At 37.5% G+C, this 24,758-nt stretch overlaps 1 protein-coding gene across 1 annotated transcript in view; it reads right to left on the reverse strand.

Annotated features, from left to right (window-relative positions):
• Positions 1-974: 974 nt before the first annotated feature.
• The window catches only part of IMPG2 (interphotoreceptor matrix proteoglycan 2), an 84,317-nt gene continuing 60,533 nt past the window's right edge, over positions 975-24,758 (reverse strand). Inside the window, exons 12-18 of the mRNA XM_033135498.1 lie at positions 12,407-12,707; positions 9,327-10,606; positions 8,481-8,700; positions 4,631-4,841; positions 3,094-3,281; positions 1,505-1,716; positions 975-1,058 (exon numbers count right to left, since the gene is read on the reverse strand). Coding sequence (XP_032991389.1) covers positions 975-1,058; positions 1,505-1,716; positions 3,094-3,281; positions 4,631-4,841; positions 8,481-8,700; positions 9,327-10,606; positions 12,407-12,707 — 2,496 coding nt within the window. The remainder of the gene's footprint in view (positions 1,059-1,504; positions 1,717-3,093; positions 3,282-4,630; positions 4,842-8,480; positions 8,701-9,326; positions 10,607-12,406; positions 12,708-24,758) is intronic.

Genomic DNA, 24,758 nt, shown 5'->3' on the forward strand with positions numbered 1-24,758 from the left:
ATGGAGCCATAGGCCATCTGCTGGCTGGAGATGCCAGGATGAGTGGGCATCCTGGTTTAAAAGGCAGACTCCTGATAATACTGTTCTGGCAAGGATGGCAGCACCTCCCAGGGGCCAAGTCAGATGTTCACAGATTTTTAAAGGAGTCTCCATCATGCATGTGGAATTAGACAAGTATCTTCCTCAATTTCATGAGGTGTCAATTCATCTCTTCCTGTCAGAGAGGAACCATGAGTGAAGGGCTGCCTATCATTGAAAATGGATTTGGAACAAAGGGGCAGAAGCTCCAGTCAGGGCCATGGGTATTATCCTGACCCTTCATCAATTTCTTCTACGGATAAGCATGCATGAGTGCTCTGGGTTTTCTCTTTTAAAAGCCAGGTAAAGATATTTGGCCTGTGTGGAAGCCACACCGTGAGGAAGCACCTTTGTGAGGGCAGCAGTAGGACCAAATATCAAAGCCAAATTATAATACAAGCACAGTGAAAAAAGTATCTATAGAAATAGAAAAGGATTGATGTGTTAAAAGAATGTGAGGATTTATAGTTACTCAAATTCTTTTCATAGAAACTACCTATGAAAAATATTTTATAGCACTAAATCATGGGTGATATCTATGGTGATAGGTGGGAAAAATATGACATAGTCCAGGAAGCTTGAGGCCAGAACACAGTATCTTAGTTTTAAATTTTCTCTGCCACTTGTTGTCATTGTGATCTGGAGTGAGTCCCTTCTGCTCTCTGAAGCTTCATTTCCTCATTTATAAAACTTAAATAAAAAACATTTGACTTATAAAGCCATTATGAGAAATAAATGAGGTGATCTGTATGGAAATGTATTAACTGTAGAGAACTCCGCAAATGTCAGTTATCACCAGGACCCCTGTCACATTGACAGGACGCATGAGCCCATACCAGAGCACTTGTTCTAAGGCAAACTGTTAAGAACCTGAGTGGGAGTGCTCTTCCTAATGCTTACATTTGATGTTCTCTCACAAATGCTGCGAACTCAGGATCATTGGCGTACAATTCCAAAATTCTCATTCTTTCTTGAATTTCCTTAAAAAAAAAAAAAGAAAGAAAGAAAAGGCCCATAGATTGCATTAGAAAAATCTCAACAGCCTTTTATAAGGAGTTCTAATTTTTATAAGGAAGTATGACTTTCTGGGCTATCCACAGGACAGCTATAGGAAAGAATGGCCTTTTCAGAGAAATGAAAGGTTAGGATACAAAATGAACTTTTCTGAATAACTCAAACGTACATTTTTAAGGAAGGGAGGGAGATAGCATTTGCTAATAATAGAAAAAGGAACCACTGGGAGGGGAAAAACATACCGTTCAGATTTGTATACCCTCTCCATACCACACCAACTGTGAGATATTATGAGGTACAAAACTAATTACGGAATACTTCTCATCTTTTCTTGAAGCCCATGTATACACACAGGCACACACGCACACACTCACAGGCACACCAGGGGCAGCAGCAAAGCAAAGTTTTCTACCTCTCTGGAAAGCCCACTGTTCTCATACATTTGTCTGATTTCTTCTCTGCTCAGACCACCAATCACCTCTCCACCTGCAGAGCTGCAGAAGGGATGCTGAGGATCAAGTCCCTCATGTTGCTCGAGTCCAGCCATGTGAGTTTCATACGCGGGGTTGCACTTCACAGCATCCTCAATGAATGAGAGGCTGGCAGGCTGCCTGCTAGAGCCACAAAAAGAAACATATGGTTGTTTCGGGATCTTCTTCAGATGCTCAACTGCTTGGAAGACTATGTACCTGGAGCAAGATTTCTTGTAAGGAAGAAAGAAAGGTGAACTGGATACAAATGGGGAGAGATGACTATGAAAAATGTCCAGATCAATCTCAAAAATTGTTGTTCAGGTGTTATCATTATTATCTCCTCGACTGCATGGTAAGTGCCCTGCAGAATTGTTCCATGTCTCATTCATCGTTGTCTCCCAGTGCCTGGCACTCAATATATGTTGATGGGGAAATGTGCCTGCCAATGGATACTATTTCATTAAATGCATATGGCTCCATCATTCCCAAAGTAGACAAATCAAAAATCAGTGTGTAACCACACAGAGAATCTGATGGAAATATAAATATGGGGGTACTAGGCCTCGATTAAATTCAATTCAGATCCACAAATATTTACTGAGCATTGATTATGCGCCCAAGACTATTCTAGATGCTGTTGATACAAAGAATTTGTTGGAATCCCTCTCCAGAATGAGACTAGAGGCTGCTGAAAAGTCAGACTCAATAAAAAGCATAAAAACAATGATGGAAGTATGCCCTGGGTATACCCTAGGAACCTAGGAGAGGTACCTCCTTAGGAAGCCAGAGGGTGAGAAAAGGTAACCTAGACCCAAAGCAGTAGCTCTTATAGACTCCAGAAACACAGAAGCAAAGTACTACCAGGGATTGTGATCCCATAACAACCCAAAAGGTCCTTGGATTGCTAATCTAGCAAGTAGAACAGGTTTTATTTTCTCCACTAATGAAGCTATGCTTAACTAAAAAAGAACCAGATTTCATTTCTCGTCAGATTCTTACCTAGATTTAAAATGTGGCTAACCACCACAGGAATGAACCAAAGGGGAACAAACGTATGGATCTGGTCCTCACACAAGGCCCTCACCTCCTCTCCATCACCTTGTCAATTGCCCCCACCACCATGAAACAGGCATTCCGGCCACATTCAATGATGCTTTGAGATTCACGCTTGCATCCCAGACTTGGCTCATGCTCATTCAGCTAGCTGGCAAGTGTCCCACCCCATCCACAGCAAACATCTACTCTGCGTTCCAGCTAAATATAACCATCACTCAAACTTCTAAGACTCTTACCCCCAGGAAAAATGAATGTAACCCTCATCTAGGCCCCTTAGTATTTTACTCATATTGCTGCTTATGTTTGTTTCCAATTGGACACCATTTGAGGACAGGGACCATGTTTTCATTCAACATGATAGCTTTCTCCCCCCAACCCTAATCCCTGTCCAATATTTGGTGCATGGTAAATACAAAATGAATGAATAAAAGGAATATTTGATTCCATCAGAGAGCAATTTTCTTTATTCACCTGAAGGGCTTCTCTCTTTCTCTCCTAACATTCTGAGCTTGAAGAGTCCTGACGAGGAGGAAGATGACAGCAGAAGAGACGAGGAGCAGTCCCAGCACAGCAGCGATGGCCACACCTATCACCAAGGGTTCGGACACGAGCTCCTCACAGTGCTCACCGCGGTACCACCAGTTCTCACCCACCCGGCATCTGGAAGGAGAAGTGACCAAGTTCGAAGATCAAAAAAGAAATCGCTCTGCTGAGGATAACCATTAACAGCAGAATCTTTGGTGGGAGTGGGGAAAGGTAGACAAAACAATCAATAAATGCTGACCACATGAAGCTTCAGTAAGGAGGAGAATACACAGGTTAAATGATCATACAATTTAAGGTTGTGCAAATGCCTGGCACAGACCCAGCAGGTCCTTGATGACTATTTGTACACGGCAGAATGAAAGATTGACTAGACCTAAAGGAAGTATTCTAGTCAACTTTCTCAGTTTTAGATAATAAAAAACAGGCCCAGAAGGAAAGCGACTGGTGTGAGATCACACAATTACTCTGCAACAGAGCTGGGTCTAGAACCCAGGTCTCCAGACTATGCAGGTCCTTTCACTGTAGAGATCCTCAAAACCTAAGGCTATAAACTTGTGCAAAAATGTCTTCAATTCCCCGAGCAGCAGGGAAATGACTGCTTTACAAAATAATATTAATTTCTCTGGAATTTTGATACTACTTTTCCCCTTAGTTTCCTAGCTAAACATTACATTTTTTTCACATAGTAGATGCTGGATCATTTCTACCTATTTCCTCTGCTTTTGGCATCTATGCCAACATTTGACCTTTCTCACATTCACAAATTGTCCTCTTGTTTGTGTTTCCCTGTCTTCTCCTCAGCATTCTCTCCTTTTAACGTACCCTGTGACTATGGTTGTGTGTGGTGGGGAGGCTGACTTGCTCTGCTTTGTTTAAGGGGGGAGGATGGTCGAGCTACCTGAATCTGCCCTTCTGACTGCTGCATTTTCTTTGGTTCTACCTTTTCAAAAAATAGATCTCAGGTACTTAAAATACATTTGTCATAACCTCAAAGACTTTAAATACTTGCTTTTCTTTATCTTTGAATATCCAACAGCAGCGCAAGGCCATTAAGAACAGAATCCAAATAGAATAAAAATCCTTTGTTTTCACTTTCAGATATAGTATAAAGTGTTGATCTTATGCCTAAATCTAATTTAAGCACCAATTGCATTACTATCACTACTAAGAACCACAACACAGAGATCTCCAACTACTCCAAGTACTCTCAATAGGACACTGGACAATGTTTTTCTTACAGCAACCTAAGAGAATAAAATAAAACAACCATTTAAACTAGGTATGATTCAGGCCTTTGAAATGACTCAGTCTTCATGAGAACTAGATGGCACTAATCTATTGCCCAGATATAACTTCTATAACAAATACTGTAGTGATTATCCTACAATCATAGGTATAGACCCCTTTTCTTCAGAGGAAGTATCTATTACCTTGTGAAGCCCAAACCCCTACCTGTACCATACCTACAAATGGCCCCATGTCCGGGCATAATGTCGCACTTTCCATCATTCAAGCAGAAGTCAGGCCGTAGGTCACAGAGACTCTGACAGGGCAGTTCTTCCACACTCAGGTACCCAGGGTGGCATCTGCACTCTGCCTCTCCACTCCAGGGACTGACCAAACACTCAGAAAATTCATTGCATGCCTGAAACTTGCATGGGTTGGCTTGATCACCTAAAACATCAAACAAACCAGAGAAGGATGCAAGGAAAGGCAAACCACAGGAGTTGGGGTACATGAAGCTCCTTCACTAAGGCTACCCCCTCCAAAGTACATGGGACAACTCCTTTCCTGAACCTTGAAACACGACACACCGTCACTACCAATACCACAAAAAATTCTGATTCATTCTAGGATTATTTCCTGCAGCCTTCAGAGAGAACATGGCCCTGCCTACACCTTGATTTTGGAGTTCCAGCCTTCAAAACTATGAGAAAATACATTTCTGTTGTTGTAAGCCACCCAGTTTGTGGTCCTTTGTTATAGCAGCCCTAGGAAACTAATACAGGGACCACTGATAAGATGCTCATGTAATAAGGAAAGCATACAAATGTGAGGGCAGATGGACCGTTTCCACAAGGGGACGACACAGTGGGATTCCACTGTGTATTTCCTAGGTCTTCACAGCCTTATCCTAGTATTCACTTTGTGATGTTGTTATCAGAAAATAATCTAATCCTAGACAAGCAACAAGAGAAAGCAGAGTATATAGGGAATGGGAAGGATGATACTGCATGGTTTCCTATGTTGATGGAAGTTCAAGACTTTCTGTGAAAACAAGTTAGGCAAGACACAGGTCAATCTTGTCTCTAGCCAATCTTGAGATAAAATGGTATTTTTATCTGGAGGCTTTAACTAAAAATATACAGGTAGTAGGAAAATTCTATATAAAAATTCTACCACATTGTGACCATTCTAGAGCTGTGGGTATGTCTGTGGAAGGAAACTAGGATCTACAAAAGGAAAGAGATGTTGCTCCCTTTTGCTTCCAGACCAAGGAGAGAGAGACCAAGACTAATATTTTAATCATGTAAATAAAAAACTGTAGCTTTAAAGTCATTTTCCAGTCCTTTGTGCAGGTTAAAGGTGAATGGCCAGAATAGATCCTTAATGATTTCTGTAATAAATGGGAAAACAAAGGTAGACCTGGAACTAAGGCTAGAATAGGAGACAGAGATCTAAACTGTAGAGTGAATTCCGGTTTTCCAGGGGCAGGCGAGGCAAGGGATTGATGGGTACAGAAAAATGCGACTGAAGGAAATATGAAGAGGGTCTGGAAAGATAGCCAGAATGGCCAGAGGAACATGGCAGTTGGCTTGGTCCAAAAAGTTCGCCGGCAAGAAATGCCTTTGAAAGGGTGACTGAGGAATTTTAGAATATCTACGCCTAACAATAATATTTTAAGCCCTCTGCTGTGTTATGATAAAGTCGCCTCCATCACCCTCATATCATAAGCAAATATCTGATAGAATCAACTACCTTGTGTTGATTCTGGGAAAGTGAAAAATGGGACTGTGATCTGTGTTGGATTTTTAAAAAGAACAACCACAAGTATCAAGACAAATGTGAGATTGGAAATTCAGCAGAAGAAACTCAGAGCTGGAGGTAAGTAAGAGATATTTAAGTTCCCTGTTAATTCCTAGAGATATTGAGGGTGGGAAGACCATGGATGCAGGTTTTACACTGCACACGGGAGGGGCTAATGCCAGTTTGACTATTACAGAAAAAGGTGACCCTATAAACCTGGATTACTTGGCATGCAGCTGATACATGACTTACATACAAAATTGAAGTAAATGCACTTATTTATTGTACTTCCCTTTAAAAAGAAGTGGGTTGACTTTTGCAAAGTTTTATAAATCATTTGTATGGCTAGTCAAATGCCTTCAAATATGCTATTTGTTTAATCCTTAGAAAAGCCCCATGAAATACATAGACCAGATATTATTCTCATTTAATATATGAAGAATTAAGGCTCAGAGATAAAGTAGCTCATCTAGGGTCACACAAATGATAAATGACAGTGCAGAGGCAAGAAATCAGGCCTTCCAAATTACAATTAATTGCTTCTTCCACTACACCACATGGCAAAGAATGTGCAACTAGCCTTAGAGAGCGCAAATGGCAAGAGATTTGGATATTGGGGGAATTAGCAAAATCATTTTCCTCACTTTCAATGAATAATGGTCCTTCCAGGATTTCAAAGGAAAGAAAGTTTGCTTTATTCTCAGTTGAAGAATAGGGCTGATGTGCAAACCAGTTTGAAAGTAAAAGGTACTGGATAAATACAGACCCAGACATTCCCCTTTACTACTGCTCAAAACCACTGTCCTCTGGTATGTGGAAGGTAAAAAAGGAACAACGTCTGAAGATTCAACAGTATTTTCTGCATCCAACTCTTCCAAATAAAAACAATGGTTCCTTTCATTCATTCACAGCATTCGTGAGTACCTTCTATATGCAAGACTTTGTGGTTAATAAAACAGATATAGTCTTATTCCTTGTGAATAGCTCAACTGGGGATAATAACCATTAAGCAACTATGTGCATAAATTGGCATTATTACAATAGCTATAAACTCTATAGCAGGGAAAGAACATGATGTTACAAGAAAAACTAATAGGGGAGACCCAATCTACATAATGGGTGAGTCTGTGAAAGTCTTGAGGAAGAGACATTTGAACGAGGCATAAAGGGTGAGCAGAAGTCAGCCACAAGGGAATGAGTTTCAGGCAAAGGAGACAGTATGTGCAAAGGCTTTAAGGCAAGAAATGTGTTTTTCATCTAAGGAACTAAAAACCAGCTGGTTTAACTTGGTGAGCAAAGAAGTTACTTTCACTGGATGATATTGGGGAAGATAGAGACCAGGCCTTGTGGCTATTGAACCAGGCAGCCACTGAAGTATTTCAAGCAGGTAAGTGAGATAATATGATTGATGTGTAAGAAAGAGCCCCCTGCCGCTGTGTGGAGAATGGCTAGGGGAAGGGAACAAGAGAGGTAGTGGGGAAACTGGTCCAAATGAGAGATGACAATGTTTGGCCTAGAGTTGTGGCAGTGGAGACAGAGAAGAGTATATAGATTTGAGATATATTTAGAATTCAAAATCAATCTAAGTTTGGTGAGTGACTAAAAGTTGGGGGTGATGGAAACTGAGATATCAGAATGACTTCCCGGATTTCTGGCTTACATAGCTAAGTGGACACAGCTCCCATTTATCAAGGTGATGAAGCTTAGAGGAATGGATTTAGCTGGAAGGTGGGGAGATATAGAAAACAAGAGCTCAAGTCTTCGACGACTTAAGTTTGATATACATAGAATACATCCAAGTTGAGGTCATTGAGTATGTAGTTTGATACTAATTCTGGATCTCAGAAGATAAATCTGACCTGCATATAAAAATGTGGAGAGTTATTGACATCTATGTTAGATTTACAATAATGGAAATGGATAAAACAACTTAGGAAATTAATATAGAAGAGAAGCGAGTCCAAACCTACTGGGTTTGGCAACGTAGAGGTGTAGCAAGAACAAACAATTCAGTGCATTAGTAAAAGACAGAACCAGATAGAACAGGTAGAAAAGGGAGTGGGAAGTTAACAAGTAAAGATAATATGTGCACACCCCTTTTGAAAAGAGAATGATATTGATGTTCTTGGAAGAGATATTTTACTCATTATCAAGATGTGGAAAATTGGCCTGACATACTACTCTTTCACCTACTATTGAATTCAACTTGACTTAGGATAGAAGAAAATATACAAGAATAATCACTGGATTCCACTAAGAAACCACCATGGGAATCAATATCATTACCTGACTCCACATCAAGGGAGTATTTATCAATATCCAAGTTCATGGTTTGGTAGGCAGTAGTGCAAAAGTCTTCCAGAACCATGTAGACAGCATTGTTGACATCACGAGGCACAGCCTTGGAAAACTTCATTCTGCTGTTCACCACAATACTGCCATTTCTGAAGTTCAGAATTTCTAAATTCTGGAACCCTGTGAGATTTGACTGTAGATAGGGAACCAGCTACAATATATGAAAAGTGGTCAGTTTATTGATAAGGTTTTGCATTGTGTTCAACACATATCAAATTTTTTAAAAACTTAAAGACACAAACAAGGATCATTTTCCAAATTGTATGCTTATTTACATTATTTAAATAATTCACCAACAAAAGTATAAATTGTGACTAATTTGAGACTCAAGAGATTTTCACAGTGGTATTTAGGAACCCCATGCAACTCACAGTTTTAGACACCAGAGAGTTTATTCTCTCTGTTTCACTAAAGGAGCACACCAGTGAAGGCATCATAGGCACCTACAAAATACTGGTCTCACCATAAAACATGAAAACAAACAAACAAACAAACAAACAAAAACCCTTAAACTTGTTTAAGTCCTAGAAATCATGAAATACAATCTTCAGTATCTAAGTTGTCATATCACCCTCATGCCACATTTATGTTTTCTGTTTCTTGTATCCACTTGTCTTATTGTTTTCCTACCAACCTTAGGCCACGATGCTATATGTAGATGATAAAAAATGAGTGTTCACAGCAAACCCACACTTTCCTTGGCTCAGATCATATGTGTTGAGGGGTGGTTCACACATGATTACTCACTAATGCCCATATTTCACTTCTTGGTCTTACCAATTCTAAAAATCTCTGCTCCAGGGCTTTATACTCCAAAGAGTTTTTATTAAACAGATCTTCTGAAAACATCATGTTAGTCACTCGGAGGCTGAAGAAAACCAGCAAAGCTCCTGCAGTCTGTGTCTGATTTGAGTCATCTTTTTTTGTGGGCTGAGCCCCACTAGCCATCTCTGTGAAGTGGACTTTTGTAGACATTTCCACATAACTACCAACTTTGCCATTTTCTTCTGGGATTAGCTCAGACTGATAATAATCTGTGCCTATCCTGTCCAGTTCTAATGAAATATCCTGCACGCCCATAATTACTTCATCCTCCAGCAGGGTGGGGCTTGTGGTTGGAGGCAATTTGGTAGACTGTGTCATGGAAGCTTTCAACCAGAGCTTGTCAATACTCTCTGGTGTACTTGTCAACATGTCTCTGGACAATTTCCCTAGGGAAGAAGTTTTTGCCCAAACTAGATCTGATTCTGGCAATGTGGTCCACAAAGGTTGCATATCTCGATTCACTACTGAAATCTTGCTGTCGAACCATTCACGACTGGATGACTCTGTAGTTTGTTCCATATCCTTCTTTAGAAAGGGTTCTACTTGATCATGTTTATCTGTAGGAGCAGAGATTGCTATAGCTGTCAGTAGAGGAGGTACTTTGGTAACAATGCCGGAAGCCTCTGATATGTGCTTGGAGAGAATTAGAGATACAGGTTGAGTTGTGGTCTCTGCAAAGATGGGCACAGTAGGTCCATCAAGGGGCTCTTCCTCTGCAAAGTTTGTGGATCTCTCAAAATGCCCATATTTTGAGGACTCAGTACTTTCTTCTGTGGAATCCATTTTGTCATCTGTAACTAGTTTCTCATCGACACCCTCAGTTGGCAAAAGTGAATCCTCCTTTTCAAGCCATGACTTGGATAGTGGTTCAGTGTTCTTCTCTAATGAAGTCTCGCTCCACGGCCAAGTAATCAGACTCACCTTTTGCCCAGACCCTGAACCTAAGCCACTCTCAAACATGAACTCTTTTTCCATGGATGTGTCTGACATCAGAGTGCTCACTTCTAATTGGCCTTTCACTTTGGAGGTCAAAGAGTCCATGCCGAAAGGTATAGTTATTTCTTTAGCAATAGCTAATGTGACAGAGGAGATCACATATGGGGAGGATGTCAAAGAAACCCCGGCATCTTCTATGGATGGTATTGTTTCTTTTGGCACTAGATGAGTGAGTGGACTTGAAGGCAATGGATCAATCAAAAGAAAATCTTCTGACACTTCAACTTTGGTTAATACTAAAAATAAAGTTTTTCATTAATTAATTTGCAGAGTTAGCAAAATATATTCCCAGTCCTCCTACTAAAACCAGCTAGCTATTTTTTTCCCCATTAGGTTAAGAAGGACAGTTGCTGACGTTTACTTTAGTGTATCCAGCAAACAACGAGACAATATGATAATGTTTTTGTGGTGTAGAACAATCACTCTTGAATATACCCCATTTCCCTGAAATAACAAGATATCGTCTATTGAGCAGCCAATTGGCTCAGGGGTTGGAGCACAGTGCTCATAACACCAAGGTCACCTGCTCAATTCCCACATGGGCCAGTGAGCTGCATCCTCCACAACTAGAAAACAACGAGTTGACCTGGAGCTGAGCTGCGCCCTCCACAACTAGATTGAAAACAACGACTTGACATGGAACTGATAGGTCCTGGAAAAACAAATTGTTCCCCAATATTCTCCAATTTAAAAAAATAAAAAGAATTAAAAAAGATATCGGCTATTTAAATAATTCATTTTCAAACATTTGATTTTTTTTTTAACTCCATGAAAATAAAGAACTGGTGTAAGTTCTAGGGATCTAATGTACAGCATGGTGATTATAGTTAATAATACTGTATTATATACTTGAAAATTTGGCTGAGAGTAGATCTTAAATATTCTCATCACACAAAAAGAAATGGCAATTATGTGACATGATGGAGGTGTTAGCTAAGGCTATGGTGGTAATCGTTTAGCAACATAGAAGTGTATCAAATCGACACAATGTACACCTTAAACTTATACAGTGTTACACATCAGCTATATCTCAATAAAGCTGGGGGGAAAAGGAAAAAAAAGAAAACAAAGAACTGGTGGTAACCCAATTGACAACAAAGACTGAATCTAATGGAAACTTAGGGAGAAAATTCTCTAGGAAATTTTGTCTTTGAATTTTCATTTCCCTGTTATGCTTATTGTCTATCATTCTTCAGGTTCACCTAATGTTCAAAATCCTGGACTCATTATTTATATCTTTGTTCTTCATCTTCCACTTTCACATGTACTCGTATATTCCATGTTTGAGTCACATTGATTTTTCCTTTTCTCTACAACAACAAAATCATCTACTTGTCTTTCATTTCTTTTATTTTTCTCCTCCCTCCCTCCGGTTCAAGCCATTGTTTCTCAGTCTAGCTGTATAGGACACAGCTCCCTGGCCCATGCTGGTATTATGAGCCCACAGCGAGCCGTTGTTCACAATCTTAGCTATAGAGGGTGCAGTTCACTGGCCCCATGTGGGAATCGAACCGGTGACCTCGGCATTAGGAGCAAGGCACTCCAACCACCTGAGTCACTGGGCCCTGATTTTCATTTCTTAATCTCTGCTGTAGCTGCCTTAGCTCAGGTTCTCCCCTTCTGAAACCTAATGCAAGCAAAAAATCTGTACAGTTGGCCCCCACAATTAATCCTATTAAAAACTACTGGAGTAATCTTCTCTGAAGCTGTTTGTTTACCACTCCAATATTCAATTAAGTATAATAGTTCTTTAATAGTAATTTAATTATATATTTTTAATAGTACCTTCAAAATATCTATTAATTGATCCCCACTCCAGCTCACCAAGTTCATTTTTTATTATTTAGCTACTTGGATTCTCCATTGCAACCAAGTAAATCTGGTTGTTCCCTTTCTCACACAACTTTCCCAAGACATTTCCTCCTAATGGATGCTACCATGCTTTTCTATTAACCCTAATCTCTTCCTCTCCTCAAAACTCTTGTCACCTAATACACTAAAGTAAAAAAGTTTGAAAAGTGAGTAGAATTCCTTACCATCTTCTAATAAGTGAGATCCAGAATTCCTTTCCTCAGAAGCCACAAGCAAGCCAGTCTGAAGCACTGCTGGGGTGACAGAATGAAGAGTCAAGCTGCTAACCTCTAAAACCTCTGGGGAAGAACTGAGGCCCACCTTCGAGGGAAAGGCTAATTTGGGTGTAGACACTAAATCACCCAAAGGGCTTTCTGACAAGAGTTCCCTGCCAGTGGTTGACAAAGGACCAGAGCTGAAATCAAGTGGTGAAATACTGCTGGTGGTGGATGCATCTGCTGAGGGCCATTCAGCTTGAAAGGTATCCTAGAGGGAGAAATAAGGCAAATCATATCACAGATAAAAGAAACATAAAAAAATGATTTTAAATACCACTTATTTATCTACATTCCCAGATTTTCTAGGGACAAGGAGACAATGTAATATTGGGGGAAGGAGGATATGGGCTCTACAATCAAAAGATCTGGAATCAAATCCCAGTTCAACCATTTATTAGCTGCAAAATCTAAGGAAAACCCATGTACCTCTTGGCACCTGGAAAGTGGGGATAGATGAGATGACATATTTAAAAGATCCCAAATAAAGTGAATTCATGAAAGAAATTATTGTTTCTCTTGCTTTAAATGGATCCTTTCCCTCTGTCTTAGATTAAAAACTTTAAATATATAGAAGTTACTAATATCTGTGATTTGTTTTCAAAGACCTAAGCAAATTGTCCACAGCAGACAAGAACAATTAGCAATTTTATTCATCACTCTGGAAAACATTTAATTAATTAAGATCTTTTGTTTTGATAAGAAATGCCACCACGTCAAAATGTGGTCTGGTTACCTCGAACAAATAGCAATAACTGCGAAATGGCATCACACTTACAAAATACAATTTTCTCTTCCTCGTGACTTTTTACTAATGTAGTACTAATATTACATTAAAATTCAGATTCAGGAATAGAAAAGTAGACACAAACACAATCCTTCAACATGCTAATTATTTAATACTATGAAGATTAGTCTATGTAAAAAAGTTTAGTGATGATGCTAAGAGGTAAAATGACCATGACATTTGGTGGGAGTTTATATATTTTCATCTATGCCGGGTTATGAATAACCAGAAAACAAGAAGTGTCATATGCATAGAAGGAATTCATAAAATATATCCTAGGTGAAAATTGAAAAAGAAAAATAGAAAAGAACACTCATCCTCTACCCTAAAAAGCATTAAAATCACATGGAAGTTTTTATTTATTTTTTTTAATTTTTAGAAGAGTTTATTTGAGCCAAATTGATGACATATGCAAGGGAGCAAGATCTCAAATGCTCCCATGGAAGCTTTCTTATTTTTTTTAATTATTTTTTTTCAGTTGCAGTTGATATTCAATTATTCTGGCAACCATCAGTTTGTTCTCTGTATCTATGAGTCTGTGTCTGTTTTGTTTGCTCATTTATACTATTCTTTAGGTTCTACACATACGTGAGATCATATGGTATTTGTTTCTCAGCCTGACTTATTTCACTTAGCATAATATTCTCTAGGTCCATCCATATTGTCACAAATGGTAAGATTTCATTCTTTTTATGGCCAAGTAATATTCCATTGTATAGATGTAACATATTTTCTTTATCCAATTGTCTCTTGATGGGCACTTGGGTTGCTTCCATATCTTGGCTATTGTAAATAGTGCTGCAAATACCTACCATAGGGGTGCAAATACCTTTTCGAATTAGTGTTTTGGATTTCTTTGGATAACTACCCAGGAGTGGAATTGTTGGGTCATAAGGTAGTTCTATGTTTAGTTTTTTGAGGAGTCTCCCATGGAAGCTTTTTAAAAACACCAATGCCCAGACCCCACTTCCAAGAGATTCTAACTTAATTGGTCTGAGGATGGGACTTAGACATGAAACTTTTAAGAGCTCCCAAGTAGAGGATATAGCCTGATCACGTTCTGGTCATACTATTGCAGCATGAGTCTCTAAAATACTTCTTTAGTGGTTGAATCATTATATTTCTCATCAACTGAAACCTACAAGAAATATCGCACATGTATAAAACTGTTCATGGAATAGCTATGAACAAAATGAAGTCCATGAAAACTAAGAATAAAAAACTCTGACTATAACCCCTTCTCCTCCTCCAGGAGATTCCTACCAGTGGTGGTGAATTTTCACTGGCATACACTCTCAAGCCTCATATGTTTTTAAAAAACAACAACGCAAACCACACACCATTTTAAGGTTGCTAACTACATTCCAGTCTATGGCCATGAAATAAAACAGAACCTACTGACCTATGGAGAGATTCAAGTCAGTGTCATGACCTGACTTTTATGCTTTGCCTACACATCTTCTCTTGTCTCTCCATCAAGGGTCTATGTGAGGAAACTTTAGACAGCACACTTTCCCAATCACAAGGGAGGGAACATGAAACAAGAAATCACTGGGCATGTCCCAATTTATCCCTTCTTTCAGTGACTAATGCATTGGAGAGATAACAGTAGTCAGTCATTGGCTATATGTAGAAATACCCTCAGTTTCATCTACAACCTATAAACTAAAAGCATTCTGTCAAGTAAACTAATTTTCTTTTGTGGAACTCAGTGACACCCTCACTTTCTACCTTGTTCATGCTATTTTAATTTGGTCCTATTTTAAATATGCCACCATGCTATTTATTCTTTATTTGCCACCACCCCAGATCTTCCTCTTTCCTGCTCTCTGAGCTAGGAGGCTAACTGCAGTTAATTTCATCACCTCTACTCCCTCACTAGCTGTCTCCTGTTTGAAGACATTTAGAAGCATGAGCAGAGGATCAAAGGACAGGAAGGGTGAAAGGTTGGGGTATTTCTTCCTTGGTCCCTCCAAGCCTCGATACTGTGTCTCTTTCAGTAGCTGCATCCCTCCACAGTTGCTGCTCCAGCTCTCACTGGACTTGGGTAATAGCCTTTCCTCCACTTGCCCTATAATTCAATGGTTGGTAATGGCTTCTCACAGTGATTAGTCTCTGCATATACCTCAATATCCCTTTTTTACTCCCTTAACCCTACACATACTACCATCTAAGCAATTCTGTAACTATTGAGACCCTGGCTGAACCATGTTCTGTAGTCCAATGCATTTTAAAAATCCATAAAATTTTGAGTCATTTCTGTCAAAAAGTGACTACAGTTGACCATTGAACAACACAGGGGTTAGGGGCACCGACCCCGCACCATGAAGTAAAAACTCTACATATAACTTTTGAATCCCCCAAAACTTAACCACTAATAGTCTACTGTTGACCAGACTACTTACCTATAACATAAACAGTTGATTAACACATACCATATTTTGCCATGTACAATGTGTACTTTTTTGCCCAAATTAGTGAGGGAAAATTAAGAATGCGCATTATACATGGTAGTACTAATTCCGCAGCTATACAAATATTTTTAATTCTTTTATTTATGTTTATGAGTTAAAAGTGTAACTCTAGAAATCAATAACAATATCCATATGCAAAATAATACTCTGAAATACAATAATTGGTTGTGAACTTACGACCAACTTGCAACAACAAAGAGTTCTTGGCCTTCTATGATGCATAAATATCGTAAATTTATTACCAGTACATGAAATTTCGTGTATCTTGTATCTGTTCTTGTGTTCTATAATTAGTTGTTACATAAAATTTCTTGTACCATAATATATTTTTTAAAAAATGCTAAAATCCTTTGTAATACAAAAAACAAGGACCTAAATGTAAACAAATAAAAATTTGAATTAAAAAATTAAAACCAAAGATTTTTTTTTTCCCTGAAAGTTTGGGCCAAAAATGTGGGTGCACATTATATGTGGGAGCACGTTAGAAATGGCAAAATACGGTATTTTGTATGTTATATGTATTATACACTGTACTCTTACAATAAGATCAGCTATAGAAAAGAAAATTTATTAAGAAAACCATAAAAAAGAAGAAATACATTTACAGTAATGTACATATTTATTGAAAAAAGTTCACATATAAGTGGACCCACACAGCTCAAACCTGCATTATTCAAGGGTCCACTATATATAATTTGTAATGAAATACAAATGAACAAAAAAGGAGGAATGAGAATCAATTAAAATAATAACAATAACATGAATGAAAGGTGGTATTCTGGTTAAATTTAAATTAGAAATAAAGAATCTAGAAAGTTAAGATGGAAATGACAAAAAGTGGATGGTGCAATACTAGTTAATATTTTTTGGCAATGTGGTTTTGGTCAAAAAGAGGAATAGAACACATCTGGGCATTAGACTAGAGTATAACGACCTGAGTCTGTGGAAGTGAAATATCTGAGAGAAAAACAAGACATATGTAAAAGAAAGAAGCTGAAGGCCATCCTCAAATGACTAGCTGTAACAGCAAATGATCTATAAAAAAGAAAAAAAAACTATTTCAGATAAGAAATTACCTCTTGGGAATTCTCTGTCAGAAGTAAACCTGAGGAATACTAAGACTTGATTCATAAGTAAGGCAAAAAAAGATTATCTAATCAGGGAGATTTCTGCTATGTTTCTGGTAGTTTTTAGTATTTTAAGAGTATATAATCATGAGGAACAGAGTTAACCTTAGATAACTATGCAAAGAAGGCAGCTTGTGATCATTGACCTGTATACAGGGTGCTCCTATATAATCTATCACCAAATAGACACACAAAGTTGCCTTGTATTTCTTCCTAGAAGGGCTAACATTTTCTGCATTCTCAAGAATGGACCAGAGTGATATCAGCAAGACAACCAACTAAGACATCCCTCACTCATTATGTCCCGCTCAACAACAAGAATTTGACATCCCTCCATGGACAAAGCACCTTTGTGGGAGCTGTGGGATCCAGCACCGTACACGAGGGACCCAGGAGGAGTCTCGTGCACCCATGTATTGGGTAATAAGCACATAGAACTTGGCCCCAGCTGTGGACGCTGTTTGGCCCATGAATTGGCTCCAGCTCCTCTCAGTCACAGTCTGGGAGCCCCTAGAGAACACTGAGTTAGACAATCACCACAGATGAGACAGCCTTTGTGGAAGTCCAGGAGTCCAGCAAAGGAGTTCCAACACACTGCTGGAAAAAACCTATCTGAGTTCAGACACACTGGAGGAAGTAAGAGGAAATGTTTCACTTTACCTGCATCAACCCCTCCCCCAAGGCAGCACAGTTCAGTGCCAAGAGAACACTTTTCGGCACATGATTTCTCCCACAGGGGAAAATAAGAGCATGTGAGTGAGCCCCTGGCCTCCCCAGTTGTGCAGGACCTTCCTAAAAAGTCCTATTTCTCTCTCACTCCACCCAGAGTACTGAATTGAGTCACAAGGTGCACAACCAGGGGGTGGTAAGTGGTGGGTAGAACAGAAGCCAGGATTCTGAACATATCAAAGGGATGCTGATCCTACTAACCACTTGGTGGACTCCATGAGTAGGCCTGACCATGAATCTCTAAGCTGCCTCAGCCATGGATCTTCCCCTACTGTCCCATGGGCAGCTCCAGTACTCAGCACACCTCCCCCACCTCATGGCCAGCTCCTTATGCACACTCCCCACAGCAGAGAGAGTGCACTCTGGCAGACAGCTAGTGAGCAGGCACAGAAAGCTGGCCCAAATCTGTAGGCCAGGGAAAGACCACAAACTTGAGTTTTAACAACACTCTTGGAAAAGCAAAAGGGAGGCTATCAACACTCAGCCTTGTGCATTGCAGGATCAAGAGAGGGCATATAGGCTTAAGAATTCTGCCATAGGAAAAAGCAAGAAGTGTGGAGGAGGGGTATCTGTAAAAGGTTTGAGAAAAACCCTGGAATCCCTAGCAGGACTAATGGAAGTTATTTCTCTCCTAAAGTTAATCAGTAAAGACTGGAGGTGGTAAGTGCTACTTCAAATGTGAAGACAGCAATTTAAGACTTCAAGAAACATAAAAAAATCAAACAAACATGACTTCATCAAAGGATAGCAAACAATCTCCCAGTAACCAACCCCAAAGACATGGATTTCTGCAATTTACCTGGCAAAGAATTAAAAATAGCTGTTTGAAAGAAGTTCAATAAGCTACAAGAAAAACAAGAAAGACAATTCAATGACATCAGAAAACAATACAGAAACAAAATAAGAAATTTAACAAAGAGATAGACATCACAAAAAAGACAAATTCTGGAGTTGAACAATGCAATGAATGAAATAAAGAATGTATTAGAAAGCATCAGCAAAAGAATAGATCGAGCAAAAGAAAAAAATCTGTGAAGTAGAAGACAGGATCTTTGAAATTATCCAGTCAGAAGAGAAGAAAGAAAAAAGAGTGCAGGTAAAAAAAACCTACATAAATTATAGAACACCACCAAAAGAAGCAATCTGTGAATAATTGGAGTCCCAGAAAGAGCAGAAGAGAGAAGAGGGCAGAAACCTTAAAGATAATGGCTGAGAACTTCCCAAACATAGGGAGAGATTTGACCATTCAATTTCACAAAGCTCATAGGACCCCAAGCAAATTCAATTCAAAATATCTTCTCTAAGACACATTGTAATAAAACTGTCAAAATCAAAAAACAAAGAGAATCATGAAAGCTGCTAGAGAAAAGTAGCTTGTCACTTATAAGGGAACCCACATTAGACCATCAGTCTAATTCCCGAGCAGAAACCTTGTAGGCCAGGAGAGAGTGTGATGATATATTCAAAGTGCTGAAATTTTTTAAAAACTGCCAACTAAGAATACTTTATCCAGCACAGCTGTCCTTCAGAAATAAAGGAGAGATAAAGATATTCCTAGAGAAACAAAATCTGAGGGATTTCATCACCACTTGCTTTACAAGAAATGCTAAAAGAAGTTCTTCAATCTGCAAGGAAAGGACAACAATGCATAACATGAAAATATACAACACACTGGTAAAGGTAAATATGTAGTCAAATACTGTAATATTTAACTCTAGTAAAAAGGTTAAACAAAAGTATTAAAAAATAATAACTATAGCCACAATAATATATTAAAGGATATACAATATAAAAAGTGGTAAATTGTGACATCAAAAACTTAAAAGGTGGGGGAGTGTAAAAGACTAAACTTTATGTATGCCATCTAAATTGTTAACATAAAATAGACTGTTAACATAAAATAGACTATTTTATGTATAACATGTTTTATGTAAGCCTCATGGTAACCACAAAGAAAACCACAAAGAAAAAACCTCCAGTAGATACACAAAAGATAAAAAGAAGAAAATCAAGGCATACATAAAATCATCAATTCACAAAGGAAGATGCCAAGAGAAAAAGACAGGAGAAGAGGAAGTACAAAATTGCCACAAACAATAAGATGGCATTAGTAAGTCCTTACCTATCAATATTACTCCAAATATAAGTGGATTTAATTCTCTAGTCAATAGGCAGAGTAGCTAGATGGACTTTTATATATATATATGCTGCCTACAAGAGACTTACTTCAGCTTTAAGGACACACATAAACTCAAAGTGAGGGATGGTGTGCACATCAAAGTGCACACCAAAAGAGAACAGAGGTACCTATACTTACATTAGACAAAATAAACTTAAATTCAAAAGCTGTAACAAGAGACAAAGAGGTCATTATATAGTGGTAAAAAGGTCAATTAATCAAGAGGATGTAACAATCATAAATACGGGAGTGCCAAAAAAATGTATGCACATGCTTGTATTCATCTTTTACTGTTGGTATATATTGAGTATTACAATTTTAATACAGTTTTTTCCTTTCTTAAAATGTGTATACATTTTTTTTGGCACCCTCTGTATATATGCACCCAACATTGGAGCACCAATATATATCAAACAAATACTAACAGATCTTTGGGGAGAAATAGATAACAATACAATAATATTAGGGATTTCAATACCCCACTTTCAACATTGGATAAATCGTCCAGAGAGAAAGTCAATAAGGAAATTTGGGACTTGAACTATATTTTAAACCAAATGAACCTAACACACATATACAGAACATTCCACCCAATAGCACCAGAATACAGATTCTTCTCAAGTGCACATGGAACATTCTCTAGGACAGGGCATGTGTTAGGTCACTAAACAAGTCTTAACAAATTTAAGAAAACTGAAATCATACCAAGTATCTTCTCTAACTACAGTGGGTATGAAACTAGAAATTAGTAACAGGGAGGAAAACAGGAAAATTCATAAATATATGGAAATTAAACAACCAATGAGTCAAAAAAAACCAAAGGGGCAATAAAAAGTCTTGAAACAGGGAGTGGACTATGACTCACAGTAGCAGCGGAGATGACAATGATGATGATTAGTCAGATTTTAAAGGTTAAAATTCATATGTTTTGTCATTTTATTTGAAACATTTCATTAATATGTTTTGTATGACTGCTACCATGACATCCATATGCCCATTTTTAGGGAATTAAAATACTTTTTCTTTTAAAATGTCTTTCTACACGTTTTCATAAAGCAAAATAATTGCATTATTTAAACACAGAAAAAATGTATTTTACATCCAAAGTAGGGCATACTAAATATTATAGCATTTGCTTGTATATATTTTATAGTTTGTAATACAGAGCTTGTCTTTAAGATTTAAAGTTAGACTTAAAATTTTTGTTAATGTTCACTAGCTTTATCCTATTTTAAATTATCTGCTTAGGTGTTCAAAATGCCATTTTTAATGTTCTCTGTAAATTTTCTGGGTTGTAATGTATTGCCATTGTGTTTTTAAAAAAAGAAATAAAAGAAAAAACATATTAATCACCAGTAAATATGTATGTTAGCATTTTAAAGGTATTTTTATAAAATTTATTTAATAATAATAAACTTATATAACTTGAAGCAAAATAATGTCTTGAAACAAACAAAAATGGAAACACAACATATAAAAACTTATGGGATGCAGAAAAAGCAGTTCTAGGAGAAAAGAATATAATAATGCCTACAATAAGAAAGGAAGATCTCAAATAAACAACTAACTTTACACCTTACAGAATTAGAAAAGGAAGAAAAAACTAAACCCAAAGTTATCAGAAAGAAGAAAACATCAAAGATCAGAGTAGAAAGGCAATAGGAAAGATCAATAAAACTAGTAGCTGTTTTTTTGAAAAGATTAAAAAAATTGAAAAACCTTTAACTAGACTCAAAAAAAAGAGAGAAGACTCAAATCAATAAAATCAGAAATGAAAAAGGAGACATTACTACTGATAACACAAAAATACAAAGGAACACAACGGACTGCTGTGAACAACCAAACACCAACAAATTGGTTAACCCATAAGAAATAGATAAATTCCTAGACACATACAACCTACCAAGATTGAATCATAAAGAAATAGAAAATCTAAACAGACCAATTACTAGTAAGTAGATTGAATCAGTAATAAAAAGAAAAACCTCTCAACAAAGAAAAGTCCAGAACCAGAGATTTCACCAGTGAATTCTAACAAACTTTTAAAGAATAATGAAAGCCTATCCTTCTTAAACTCTCCCAAAAAATTGAAGAGGAGGGGATACTCCCAAACTCATTTTACAAGGCCAGCATTACCCTGATACCAAAACCAGACAGACACTACAAAAAAAGAAAACTGTAAGCCAATATACACATAAAACAATAATAATGTGTTTACCATATGTGTTAGATGTTATAATAAAAATAATAAATGTGATACACCACATTAATAGAGTGAAGGATAAAAATCATATAATCATCTCAATATATGCAGGAAAAGCATTTAACAAAATACAACATCCCTGCATGATAAAAACTCTCAACAAATTGGTCAAAGTGTATAAACTTGTAGTTATAATATGAATAAGTTCTGGGTATCTAACGTACAATCTGGTGACTATAGTTAACAATATTGTGCTATATACTACTAAGTGGCCTAAAGAGTAAATCTTAAGTGTTCTCACCACACACACACACACACACACACACACACACATGATTATGTGAAATAACAGAGGTGTGAACTAACACTACTGTGGTAAACATTTCAGAATATGTAAGTATATCAAATCACCACATTGTACACCTTAAATTTATACAACATTATGTTTCGATTATGTCTCAATAAAGCTGAGGGGAGGGAGAGAATGGACCAGGTGGAGAGAGTAAGAATTCAATTTCAGATAAATAAAAAGACAACAAATTGGAGCCCATAATGTGGAAGAAAAAAATAAGTAAAAATACCAGCTTTTGTCTTGCCAAAGGTTCAGGTGCTTTATAAGGCTATCCTTGGGCGTATAAAAATCTTATGTTGGGAAGGGGGACTGAGCACGTGCACATGCATGAACATAAAGTATCAAATTTTAGAACTAGAAGGACTCTTAAGAATCATGTAGTCCAACCTTGCCTATTAAAGATAAGGAACTGAGGTTCATAGAAGTGAAATGTCCATTGTCACAAAAAATAAATAAAAAATCAGAACTAGTTTGAGTTTCTAGAGTTCTCAATCCCAGTGCCTTGCCCACGATATCAGATGCTTCATTGAGAGATGTATACAAGTGCATATACCCAGATGGCCAAAGGATTCTCAAAGGAGAAACTAGAGCCAACATACTTTGCAGTCCATTCTCATTCTCATGGCATATGTGCACAGACCTATAGGACCAAGGTGAACACAGTCAGGAGGGGAGACCATTTTCAAATATTTAAATGTCTGCTATGTTGAATATGGAGGCTGTTCATATAGAAAGAAACGTGTCTTCCTTTCCCATTTCTTCTTCTAGAATCCAAAACCATATATGTATTTAGGGAAAAGTAAGAAGGCCATTTGCTCGATACCAAATTCTGTTCCTCAAAAAAAAAAAGTTATGATGATGACAATTATACCATACCAGGGTATTCATTGTTTTTCCTCTTAATTATCTAAAAGCACTTCTAGAGAAGTATTAAAGCCACTCGTGCTTCCAGCTGAGTCAGGCATATTCATGCTCTTGCAAATTCTAAATCCGCACTTTTTTCAAAACTCCAACTGATATGGCTTAAGCCCTTTAATCCATACTTAAGAAATTGAGTTTTATCAGACAGAGCCTATGAGTTGACACACATTAGGAAAGCAGCTGAATCCTCAATAAAAAAGAAATATTCAAGCAATATATATGATTTCAATATATCTATAACTAAATGACTTTTCATTTCATAAAAATTAAAAGTAAAACAACACATAATATCTTTAATAAGTTGAGTCACAAATAAGCAACATAAAATGTGGAAGTAAATAATGACATTTTAAATAAAGAAGGAAGGCCATCTATTCCAAATAAGTACCCCCTAAAAAAACGGCAATGAAGCTTTCTCATACATTTTGAAAGGTGAACACATACACGCCAGGAATAGCACTTCATTTATTTTTATATGAATAAACGTCCCCATAGTAACAAATTCAACTCATGAATTCTTCTTTTAGTTCAGTGTAGTATATTAACAAGTTTAATATTATATTGGCCAGTTTCACTTTTGCTAATGCCAACTGAAAAGCCTGCTAGTGCTATAGAAAGCATACTGTGCAACAAGTGATTTTCCAAGTCAGAATGCCAAAAGGTATTAAATTCAATATTCCAACATTCCTACCTCTAAAATAATTTCTAAAAATCAAATCTGGTTTAAAAAAAATCTCACTTCTATTAAAGTACAAAATCTTGTTAACAGTTTGCCAGAAAGAAAAGAAGAAAATAATATCTAGACACTTCTAATTAATCATTTTGTTTTTATGTCTCTTTATCATCCGCTAACACTCCAATGTCTCCACAAATTGTTCATGAATGCCCTACAGTTATCAGTATTCAAAATACTAAGGCGTTGGCTTAAATGCAAACAGAACCACAGAACAGGTAACATAAATGAACAAATGAGCCCAGTTAGTGTTTTGCCGTCATTACAGGGGGCAGTCCCTCTCAAGTCAAGCTCTAGCCACTTACTGCAAGAAGGAAATGTAAACTTAAGAATACTAGATCTTAAAAAAAAAAAAAAATACTAGATCTTCCTGGTTTTCAAAAGACTTTGGAAGTCTGCATTTTGATACAAATATCTCCTAATTTTTAAATATTGGCTTTTTTTTTTTTATTTGGCCCCCAAGCACATGCCGATCGCTGGATCCAATGGCTGGTATCAGTTTGCAACCCCTGGCTGATATAGAAATTCCTGTCTTTATAATACCTAAAATATCACCACAGATCTTCTGTTTAAAGAAGCGCCGACTTAAATGTGATTAGCAGAAATGGAGACGAATGGCACCATGGTCACAGTGAATGATCACTCCCCATCACATGTCCTAGAGCAGGGGTGTCCAAACTGCGGCCCACGGGCCAACTGCGGCCCATGGTCCATTGTTAATTGGCCCGCAGCAAATTCCAAAAATATATTTAGTTTA

This window comes from Rhinolophus ferrumequinum, chromosome 2 (assembly GCF_004115265.2).
Source record: "Rhinolophus ferrumequinum isolate MPI-CBG mRhiFer1 chromosome 2, mRhiFer1_v1.p, whole genome shotgun sequence".
NCBI lineage: Eukaryota > Metazoa > Chordata > Mammalia > Chiroptera > Rhinolophidae > Rhinolophus > Rhinolophus ferrumequinum.